Source organism: Eutrema salsugineum, unplaced genomic scaffold (assembly GCF_000478725.1).
Source record: "Eutrema salsugineum unplaced genomic scaffold, Eutsalg1_0 scaffold_9, whole genome shotgun sequence".
NCBI lineage: Eukaryota > Viridiplantae > Streptophyta > Magnoliopsida > Brassicales > Brassicaceae > Eutrema > Eutrema salsugineum.
In genome coordinates this window covers 3,486,400-3,497,228 of record NW_006256342.1, presented here as the reverse complement: position 1 = coordinate 3,497,228, position 10,829 = coordinate 3,486,400, and the positions used below count along the sequence as shown (strand labels likewise).

The window sequence follows — 10,829 nt, the reverse complement described above, 5'->3', positions numbered from 1 at the left end:
AAAATTACAGTAGAACTTGCACTAATTTAATTTGCAAAAGGACATGATTTTCAAATTAAGAAATTAATTACAGCATTACATTTGTGGTATCGATCAAAGTGAAGTGTTCTGATAAAATTGAAAAAGGCGCCTCGCATGGCGGTTAAGAGCTGTTAAAAGCATCTACAATTATATATAATCTGGATTTTATTTGTCCATTTTATTACTAGTACTATTAAGTTAGTAGTAATGAAAAAAGCATATATGATCATGAGTATAAAGCATCTAAATTCTACTGTTGCTTTTTCCAGTCCCTACCATTAGAAAAGGAAATCTCTCTATTTTACGCTTTTTGTTTGTTTCTTCTGTGTTTGTATTTTCTTATGAAACCATGGAACCTCAGGACCAAAGTCACGGCGGTGACGGAGGAGACTTTTCAGTCTCCGGATTCGACTCGGCGGAGAAGGTGATTATGCGGTGGGACGCGACTGCTTCTGAAGAAGCGAGGGAGAAGATGATATTCACCGATCCACAGGAAGTGAAGCTTTACCTCCACGCCGTCGATGAAATCCAACGGTATGTATCATCCGGCGGAGAAATTGAAAACCGAGCAAACTCGGCAATCCAGATCGCTATGGCTCGTCTCGAGGACGAGTTTCGGAATATTCTCGTTTGCCACAGCTCTCCGATCAACGCTGATTCTCTAATGTCGTCTTCCTCTTCTGCTCACCTGGAGGTTGATGAAGATGGGAGTAATGGTAACTGTAACGAGGAAGATGATCAGCAGGAGGAAGAAGAGACGGATCTTCTGAAACGGACCGGGTCTAGCTCCGGTTCAAGTTCGGGGACGGTTCGGTTGCCGACCGGACGAGGTAGCTACAGTAGATCCACTAGCAGCATACGCGAGATCGAGCTGATTCCGATCGATGCGGTGGTTTATCTGAGCTGGATTGCTCGGCGTATGGTCTCCGCCGGTTATCTCCGTGAGTGTATTCAGGTTTACGGGAGCGTGCGCAAGTCCGCCGTCGATTCGAGTTTCCGGCGGCTAGGGATCGAGAAACTGAGCATCGGAGATGTTCAGAGGTTAAACTGGGAGGCGCTTGAGCAGAAGATCCGTCGATGGATCCGAGCAGCTAAGATCTGTGTGAGAGTTGTGTTCGCGAGCGAGAAATTGCTCTGCGAGCATGTGTTCGAAAGCGTCGGAGCCGTCAACATCCACGAGGCTTGCTTCATGGAAACAGTCAAAGGTCCGGCGATCCAGCTGTTCAACTTCGCGGAGGCGATCAGTATCAGCCGGAGATCACCGGAAAAGCTCTTTAAGATCCTCGATCTCCACGACGCTCTGATTGAGCTTTTGCCAGACATCGAATCGGTTTTCGATCTGAAATCTTCGGATTCGATTAGGGTCCAGGCGGCGGAGATACTGTCGAGATTGGCGGAAGCGGCGAGAGGGATATTATCCGAATTCGAAAACGCCGTCCTCCGTGAACCTTCTAGAGTTCCAGTTCCCGGAGGAACGATACATCCATTGACGAGGTACGTCATGAACTACATTAGCTTGATCTCAGAGTATAGACCAACGTTAATCGATCTCATCATGTCGAAACCATCGAGAAGCGATGCAAACACACCGGAAATCGATTTCTCGGAGCTTGAGAACAAAGGTCCATTAGCTCTCCATCTGATCTGGATCATACTCATCTTGCAATTCAATCTGGAAGGAAAGTCCAAGTACTATAGAGACGCAGCTTTATCGCATCTCTTTGTCATGAACAACGTACACTACATTGTCCAGAAGATAAAAGGGTCGCCGGAGCTACGAGAAATGATCGGAGATCTCTACCTGAGAAAGTTAACGGGTAAGTTCAGGCAAGCCGCTACGTATTACCAAAGAGCCGCTTGGGTCAAAGTCTTGTATTGCTTAAGAGACGAAGGGTTACGCACAAAAGGAAGCTTTGCATCAGGCGTCTCCAGAAGCGCATTGAGAGAGAGGTTCAAATCTTTCAATGCTCTGTTTGAAGAAGTTCATAGGGTTCAATCGCAGTGGTTGGTCCCAGATTCTCAGCTAAGAGAAGAGCTGAAAATCTCAATCTTGGAGAAGCTTAGCCCGGCTTACAGATCGTTTCTCGGGCGGTTCAGAAGCCACATAGAGAGCGGGAAACACCCGGAGAATTACATCAAGATCACCGTTGAAGAGCTAGAGACCGAGGTTCTTGACTTGTTCGAGGGGTTATCTGCAACTCAGCATCTGAGAAGACGATCAGAATGAGAGATATGTGAGTTTTTTACTCTTTCTGATTTTTAGAGTTTCACGGAAACAGATTCTTTGAATTCTTTTCACAAAATTCGGGTTCTTTGCGGATGAGCCAAAAACCGAGCAAGAAAGAAGAAGGATTGATACGACTTTGATTTAAAATTTTCAGATTCATGAGTTTGTAATGTTGTATGAACTTATAATATCCCTGTTTGGTTACTTGCCAAATTCCTAGCTTAAACCTTTTTGGTTCATTTGTCCATATATGATGAAACTGTATTGTGTCAATGTCATATCCATTTTGTACTCTTATTCGCCATGGTTAGTTTTGGTTTTGGTTTGATCTATTCTCGTCATTCATAGACCAAAGCATATGTTACAAGGAAAAAACCAAGTTGTAGTGTAAAAATGCAACTTAGGGAAATGAATTTTAAACATTACATTGTGACAAAAAAAACATGGCACACAAACTAACACTACAACACCGAAGACAAAGGCTGCTTTGGTCTCTTGACCTTTGTATTGTACAAACTAAACTCACGTGACCTAAAAGACTACATATAGTAAAAATTTGAGGTGTCGATAAAGAGAGAGAGAAGTGTTAAGTAGAAGAAGATCGTTTGTGACTATAGTCTCATTACTTTACTCCCTTTTGTCTTCCTCCAAATCTTTGTCTGGTTCTTCTTTGTCACCTTGTAAAGATCTGGTTTCTGGGAGGTTCTTGACTTCATGAGAAGGAATCGGAGATGGTTTAATGAGGGTTAGTGTGTAATCGTCCTTCTCGAACTCCCCACTTGAATCACCAGAAGATCCAGAGAATGCATACCTATAAGCAGATAATGACGGTACATCAAGCTTCATATCGCATTTTCAATTGTGTTTCTTGGATATGGCCTTACCTAGTCGAGTTGTGAGATGGAGCCCAGAGAAAGCAGATAACCATTAGGAGCGAGAAAGAGAGAAGTTGCCAAAAGGCTGGGATGATCCAAGCGTTTTGCCAATGTTCGTTGTAAACATCCTTCGACTTGAAATAAAGCTGCCAAAAAGTTAAAAAAAAACTTTAGATACAGATCTTATTCTAGATTTTGAATAACAAGACAGTTGTTTGTTATATTACCTCGTAGCAAATCCAACCCACGGAAACCAAAATGGCTACAGCCAAAGCATTTGTGAACTTTCTGTATATATCCAACTTAACCAACAACCTTCTCGCCTGAAGCTTCTTGAACGTAGCAGAGAGCGATTTGAATATCCAAATTATGAAGAAAGCATCCAATATCGCAACAGGAAGAACGAAAAACAGTCGAGCTTTCCCTGAGAGATCGCTAATAGCACCAACATTCTCCATCAGTTCAAGCCCTTCAGATGCAACAAAGAAAGTGACCCCAAGCATTACAACCTTTGATGTAAATCCCCCGAGCGTAGGTCTGACAACACCGTATCCCATTGAAACCATCAGGATGATAATACGAGCACATGTACGCTTGATAGAACCGAACGTGACTGCCCAGATGGTGATCACGGTTGGTCTGATCCCTGTCTCGTTGAATTCCGCGTAATCGAAATACCAAAGTGCCATCTCACACATCCCTAATGTTATCACCAGGGTTAAGCAGTTCTGCAAGGGAAGCACCTCTCTCCAGAATCTAGCACACTGAGAGAACCAGAAGATGCCAAGCAGCACAAAGGCAAGCGACATGAACCCGTAAAAGTACATCAATGGAGCCATTCTACCTGGTAGGTAACCGCTAGGGTTTTTCCAGATGGTTTTCCCTTCTACAACTAAATCCTTGAGATCAGAATCACAATGAATGAAGTAGAGGTTGTACATTCCGGTCCTAGTGATCTGGATCGATCTTGTTGGCAACGTACCAGACAACTCGTTCTCACCCAACGAAACACCAAACACTTGTGGCCAACCTAAATCTTTAGCAGAAGGATGATGAATGATCTCTCCGTGTGAGCAAACACCGAGTTTCGCCAGATCAGATGTGCAACACACAGCTCTTTGCCCACCATAAGCTGATCCCCCAATGTTTTCCCGGTCTTCTACCTCAAACACCACGGCGTGGATAGGTAATGAGGATCGGTTAGAAACTTCCTCAGGCCTCCGGAATGTGATCTTCTCAAAACTGTCAATGCATTTCACCGTGGAATCAAGGTTTACACAAACAAACGAACACCGAGTTTCAAATTAGAAACTTTCACAGGAAAACAGCTAAAAACGTTACTCAAACACGACGTAAATTTCAACTCAGGGCACATGGTAATGTATACAAATAAACTGAGTCAGCTGCACAACTCGATGATGGAGAAGAAATGGCTTGCTTATCTTTAAGATCTAAAGCCCTTAAAGACTCGTCTGGTAACAATTCTCCAACTAATAATGACCCAATCGACGAACATTGCTCTAATTGAGTTCTGATCTCAAAATCAGATCCTAAGTAGATTTAAAAGAGGAAACTAATGGAATTACTCTGAACTTTAGAAATGGAATCAGATAGCTAAAGAACCCCTTAGAATTACCGGATAAAGGAAACGGAATCGGAGTCGGAGGTGAAATTGTCGGAGGGAGAAGAGGAGTAGATGCCTTCGCTGCCGCCATGGAAGACGAAGGCGTTGCCTTTGGTCATGAATCTCTCGCTTCGGTACTCATGCACCGACGCTTGGACCAAAGAAGACGTCAGGCATAGCAGAAGAAGAAGAGGAAGAAGATGGAGCAACATTGATAGCGAGTTTTCGCAGAGATCTGAAGAAAGAGTAAGGAGAAGAGACTTGATGACTGAGGAAGTCAGTGAGAAACTGAGATGTGTCAATGGGGTCGATCGTACGGCTATTAAAGGTTGCTACTTGATCGTTCTTCCAGATGTTCGAAGTTTTCTAAGTTGCAGTTGTAAAGTCTCTCGTACAGCCAGAGGTTTATAGCTGGTTAGCTTATATTTTCAAAAATGGGCCTTTTTAGGCCCATGAAAACTCGATTTAACTTTTGAGAAATAAGCCTGAGAAATTACCCAGCTTACAAATATACATCATAGTAGTTTAATTACTGAAGTCTCTAGTCTACTATTAGTTTGTGGAAAATGTTATATACTGCAGGATTCGTTTTAATATTTTTGTAACTATATAACTTCAAACTCTATAATAACTATAGTTTAATTTTTTTGTTGTCGTAATTTTATAATTTAATGTTTATTTTATATGTTCAACGAATGGATTATCTATGGTATACTAAAACTTTTTTTAAGTACTTGTATTTGCCCTTAGAAAGAGATTACAAAATGGTAATAACAATTACAAGGCTCAGAGAAAAGTATTATTAACTGAGTACGTAGTTGTCTTGTCTGTGTTACAAGAAGAGAAAAAGCATGTAAAATTACTGAAAAATGACAGAACAGAGTGTGAAGAAAAAGAGGAACTCTTTAAATAAACTAAGGTGTCTTTAAATAATCTAAGGTTATCCACCTGAAAAATACACGAACTACATACATGTATGTATATATATTTTTCTCTTTTTATATATACACACATGTATGTAACAATATTCAGAAAAGTACTACATCTGATGTTTAGTTTCCAAAACATGTTTGGTATTATGGACCCAACCATGCAAAAAAAGGGAAATTTATGGGGATCTGCTGATAGATACCCAAAAACTTTCATCAGAAAGAAAAAGAAGCTTGATTGAGCATTTCTTTTATGATTTTTTGTTTGTTTTGATATCAGTGAAGATTCTCTATCTGCAAAAACAGAAGATCTAATATCAGATTCAGCATTAGAAAGAAGCAAAGCTAAAGATCTAATGAAATTACGACTCATTGATCAAGTTATATTATTACCTGTACTTTCTTGTAAGAACTTGAAAAAGAGAAAAGTGGATCAGATCTCAAGAACAATGACTGCAAACAAAAAAATGAAAAAGAAGAAAATCGAATTAGTTCATGTATTTTTCTTGTTTAATTTCTAAGGAAATTAAATCAAAAGATCTGAAACTCACAATCAGAATCTGTTTTGACCCATTTACCCCCATCGCTACTACTTCGTCCTTCTTCTTCCTCATCCTTCAACGAAAGCTGTTGCTTGTCTTGCAAGTATTGCATCGTTGATGTTTGCTTCGAGGAAGCTTGAGCGTTAGTCTTCTTGTGTAGCATCATTCTCAGCAACTGCATATTATACAATCCATATATTTACATATACATATAACAAAACTAATAAACACTTCAAGTAGTATTCGAAATCGTGTTAGTTAGTTGTACCTTCTCCATTCTCGATTCATGAAACGTGTCTCTCAAGCTAGGGCTAGGAGCAGGAGCGAAACCCTCTGTACAGACAAACATCTTCTTAAGAAGATAAGAAACAGAGGTTTTACTCAAATCTCTCTTACTCTTCTTCTTCTTGTTCTTGCTCTCTGTCGAAATCGCTTTGCATCTCCCCAAAATAACACTGATTGTACGCTCAATGTCTTCTTCCTTCTCATCAGAATCCCCACCAGCAGAAAGCGCGTTGCTGATTCGTCTATCGACTTCAAGACTCGAAGGACAGTTCAAGAATCTATCCAAAGGAAGATTCGCAAGTTCTCTATTCACATCGGACTTCCTCTTCTTGCTCCTTCTTGTCAAGAGCTTCGTCAGCTCTTTTTGCAGTTTCCCAACTTCCTCGGGAGTGAAATCTTCTAAATCATCGGAAGAAGATGAAAGTTCTTGATCTCTATGATCTTCCACGTTCACGTTAGCCGACGTTTCTTCTTCTTGAATCACTTCTTGATCTAGTTTTTGTGGTGTTTGATCTTTGTTCACACTACCGAACGTTCCAATCGCTAGTAATCCGTGAGGCCAATCGCTGAACTCCTCTCGCGGTTGATCTTAAAACAAAAGAAAAATATATCAGAGAGCCAATCGATGGAAAGGAAAAATGTTGGGAAGTGTATTCTGGAATTTACATGTCCCTAGTAGACAACAACTTTGGTTATCAAAATTTTTGTTTTCAACGAATAAGCAGACAATAGAATCTAGTTTGTTTAGTCTTTAACTTACGAGAAGGAGCAGAGGATATGCTTGGTCTATGAGTATTCCCTTGTTTCCCATGTAGCTTGTTCTGCATCCACCCAAATAACTAAACAAACAAAAACAAAAACAAAAAACAAACCCAATGTGAGTAATCATGTTACATTATCTGAAATCTATCGCTGAACCAGATCATATGAGTGATTTAACGAACCTTCATGTTTTAATGACCCAAAAGAATACGAAGAGGAGGAAAATGTAAGAAAAAAAAAAGAAACGAAATAATCGGGTTTCTGATGAATCAAGAAGCTTAAATACAAGTAGAAATTTAAAGAACTAAGAATTTGATATTTTTTTGATGAATTTGATGGTTCAAGTTCCAAAATTCACTGTATTAGTTCTTCGTCCAGATTCACTTCTTCAAAAGAAAGAAAAATAAGGAAGAAGAAAAATTCTTTGTTTTTTTAAATAGAAATAATCTCTAGTTGGTTGGTTTTGGTTTTAACTTCTATTCAGATAAAACCCTTTTGCTCACACTCTTCTTTATACAGCTCACGACGTACGGCTCATATCCCCATGCCTACGAGCGAGGTCCAAAGAAACATTCTTCCGTGCGTATTTAAAATAAAATTTAGCTTAATTAATATTTAATGGAGTATTATAACGATCTTGTATCGGAGAGAACGTCACGGCTTTGATCACAATTCATATAAAACGGCACTTCGTTTCATCTTAAAGTCCCAAATCTCTTTTTAGCATATTTCGACGATCCATAAAAGGAGAAAAAAAATAGATTGAATCCCTAGAAAAAAATTGTATCGTCGTTGAATGGTTACTATGCTGACACGAAGATATGGAGGCTTCTACACATTTTGTGTGTGGTTTTCCATGGATTTATCATTTTTAATAGATTCTAATTTCTATATGGAATACTTAATTTCCAGAGAGTCTATGTGGGTGAAATATAGGTTTTAACTTATAAAATAGGTAGAGATATATAAACTGAAAATGTTGAATATGTTACTTAAGATATATTTTTGTTGTTGTTTGAAAGTGATACTATAAAACATGACAAATCAACAAAAATGATGAAGAAAAAACTTAATTGTGTGACCTTTCACTCCCAATTGTAAACTAAGGAGTATTATATAATGGAGAGAACGTTTATACTAACCTAATTTATTGCAATAAAATACTACATTTTGCGTTTTGCTGTTTGTGTGTGATTTACTAACAACTTAATACTATCCAAGTTTAGTATATTTTGAACCATTCGCTTTGGTTCTACGTGTAAATTGACTATTTGTAATTGTTAAATCCGTATGATGCAGATGGAACTTATAAAATGATTACGTAGTAATGGAAAAAAATATGGGAAAGAAAGTTCTAAATACTAGCTATCAAATGTCTTAGTTACCATAAAAATCAAACGTCATGAAACACAAGCATTTTGTATGACTTGTCGTTCTAATTTGTGATCCTACCTATTATTGTGAAACGTGTTCTCGACCTAATATAATTGCACTTTAAAAATTTGATCCACTCGTACCCTTATCAATAAAAGACTATATGAACTAATATGCACACTATTATTGTATGGCTAAGATCAAATTATAGAGAATTTTAGAAAATTCTAAGAGGGAAAGAGACAGAAAGAAAGAGTGAAATTAAAACAAGCAAACCCCACGAAGGAACTCATGCCATTGTCCCCTTGCCCTCTGGATTTCTCAGATATTAGTCTCTCTATACATTGTATATGATCTAATTCTCTGTTGTCCATCAAATAATTGAGTCATATGTTAAGATAAGTTGTAGGGCGCGTAACACTTTTTATCTAATCATCGATATATTACATTTTCCATGGTGCATGCCACTTAATCTAGTGTTACGAAGCTGTGTATATATCACCTTTCCTTCCATTAAGTACATCAAAACTCTTCGTAATGAAAACTAAACTCAAACCAATCACGAGTTTTATAATGGCCATATATCTGAAAGAGATTTGTGCATATCTAACTATATCGATTTTTGATTTAATAAGCCACTGGATTATTACCGGCCTCCTAAATTAAATATGATACTGCATCGTTATTTCATTCATCATCCGGTTGACAATATGTTTAAAAGATTTTATTTGCATATACGTATTTCAAACAGTTTTGCCTCGTCACTTGGTTCTGAATCTTCTTCGATCGTGCAAAATCTCACGCAGGAAGTTGCATTAACTTCTATTGCATTAAAAACAATTGACTGTATTATAAGATTAATCTTTATACTAACAACAGGGAAAATCGTTATTCTTAAAGTATCATTGTTAAGTCTTTTATTAAAAAAAAAAAAGAGATTGCTTAACAATTATGTACTCAATTCTTTTTTTTTTTGGGGTTATTTCTCACTATTACTTGTTTTTTTTGCCCAAGTACCCTTCTAGTTATCAATTTAAAAGTGAACTATGAATATATTTTTTTGACATCATAGTGAACTATGAATTAAATTACATAATAGTACTATAAAAAGAACCAAAAAAAAAGGAAAACAGAGTGAGAAGTGAGAGAGAACGAAGAAGAAGAAGGAGACAGAAGGAAAGCAATAAAAAGCAGCCCTCGCTTTATCATCGGAGATTTGAGCCCACCCACACCACTCCCAATCACGTGAACTACTTAGGTCCAATCGACATTTGCCACGTTGTGCCTGCTCATGCCGTGTCACTTGTCGTAAATCGAACTATTTCTGCTAATTAATCACTTTTGTAAAATAAGTTAGTACAATTTTACTGTAGATAAAATGATAAATAAAATAAAAAATGGTGGGAGAAATACTGTAATGGTCCATCTGGGTGGGTCCAAGTGTGTATCCCTTTTCCCAAAGAGGTCGGGTTGACTTTCAACGGCTACTATCACGTCCACATGCACTTAGCCAACTTCCAAGACGTAATCGTATAAGTGTAAAATGAGTTTGATTGGTAATATTTTATTGTAAGTATATTGTTTGAATGATAGAAATGAATTATAGCGATGCTTTCTCTGGAATCGATTTCATTCTCATGTTAAATTTATGCGTAGTTAGCATTGATACCTAATATATAGAAGCTATATATCCGGAATACATGTAAGTTATATATAGCTCGTGTTCGTTTTACACATAAAATAGATAAATGAAAGAGGGTTATCAAAATCCAATGGCGTTTCATGTTACCAAATGAACTAACATCATTGGAGGAAACATGCATATCTTATTTTGTCCCCACGAAACTTTGTTTTTACTTCTACTTCTTCTCTCGCCTTCTTCTCTTTGATCTCATTTGATTGTATTAATATTTAATCAACAGTATCTTTAGCAAAATCGAGAGTAATTTAATTAGTGTTTGTGGCGACTTGACGCTTACACGCATGCAATAAGAGTCTATTACAATTTATAAATGGTTGCATTGGTATATAAAATGAGAGGGAAATGAGGGTAATAAGTGGATTAGGGACCACTTAAACCGCCATTATTGCAACGAATGTGTGGTTTATATGGTTACTACGCTGCCTTAAACATTTGCTAATCGTGATTAACAACAAAAGTGAGGTTTTCAGATGTTTTGTGATTTTAAA

General features: G+C 37.9%; 3 protein-coding genes across 4 annotated transcripts; 1 reads left to right on the top strand and 2 right to left on the bottom strand.

Moving 5' to 3' along the window:
- The first annotated feature begins 277 nt into the window (after nucleotides 1-277).
- On the top strand, nucleotides 278-2,539 carry LOC18009355 (exocyst complex component EXO70A1). Of its 2 annotated transcripts, XM_024153182.1 has the most exons (2): nucleotides 278-1,515; nucleotides 1,597-2,539. In XM_024153182.1, exons 1-2 carry the CDS (start codon nucleotides 371-373, stop codon nucleotides 2,246-2,248), a joined length of 1,797 nt encoding a protein of 598 aa, XP_024008950.1. In that variant the 5' UTR covers nucleotides 278-370; the 3' UTR covers nucleotides 2,249-2,539. The 2 variants fall into 2 exon arrangements, with proteins under 2 accessions (XP_024008950.1, XP_006390653.1); XM_006390591.2 differs by having other exon boundaries at nucleotides 279-2,539.
- Nucleotides 2,540-2,648: 109 nt separating this feature from the next.
- Nucleotides 2,649-5,024, bottom strand: LOC18009459 (transmembrane protein 87A). Its single transcript, XM_006390590.2, has 4 exons — nucleotides 4,760-5,024; nucleotides 3,351-4,365; nucleotides 3,133-3,269; nucleotides 2,649-3,059 (listed from the first exon to the last, which is right to left on the bottom strand). Exons 1-4 carry the CDS (start codon nucleotides 4,957-4,959, stop codon nucleotides 2,876-2,878), a joined length of 1,536 nt encoding a protein of 511 aa, XP_006390652.1. The 5' UTR covers nucleotides 4,960-5,024; the 3' UTR covers nucleotides 2,649-2,875.
- Nucleotides 5,025-5,582: 558 nt separating this feature from the next.
- Nucleotides 5,583-7,453, bottom strand: LOC18009354. Its single transcript, XM_006390589.2, has 6 exons — nucleotides 7,448-7,453; nucleotides 7,264-7,342; nucleotides 6,487-7,091; nucleotides 6,228-6,393; nucleotides 6,070-6,129; nucleotides 5,583-5,970 (listed from the first exon to the last, which is right to left on the bottom strand). Exons 1-5 carry the CDS (start codon nucleotides 7,451-7,453, stop codon nucleotides 6,110-6,112), a joined length of 876 nt encoding a protein of 291 aa, XP_006390651.1. The 3' UTR covers nucleotides 5,583-5,970; nucleotides 6,070-6,109.
- Between the last annotated feature and the right edge of the window lie 3,376 nt (nucleotides 7,454-10,829).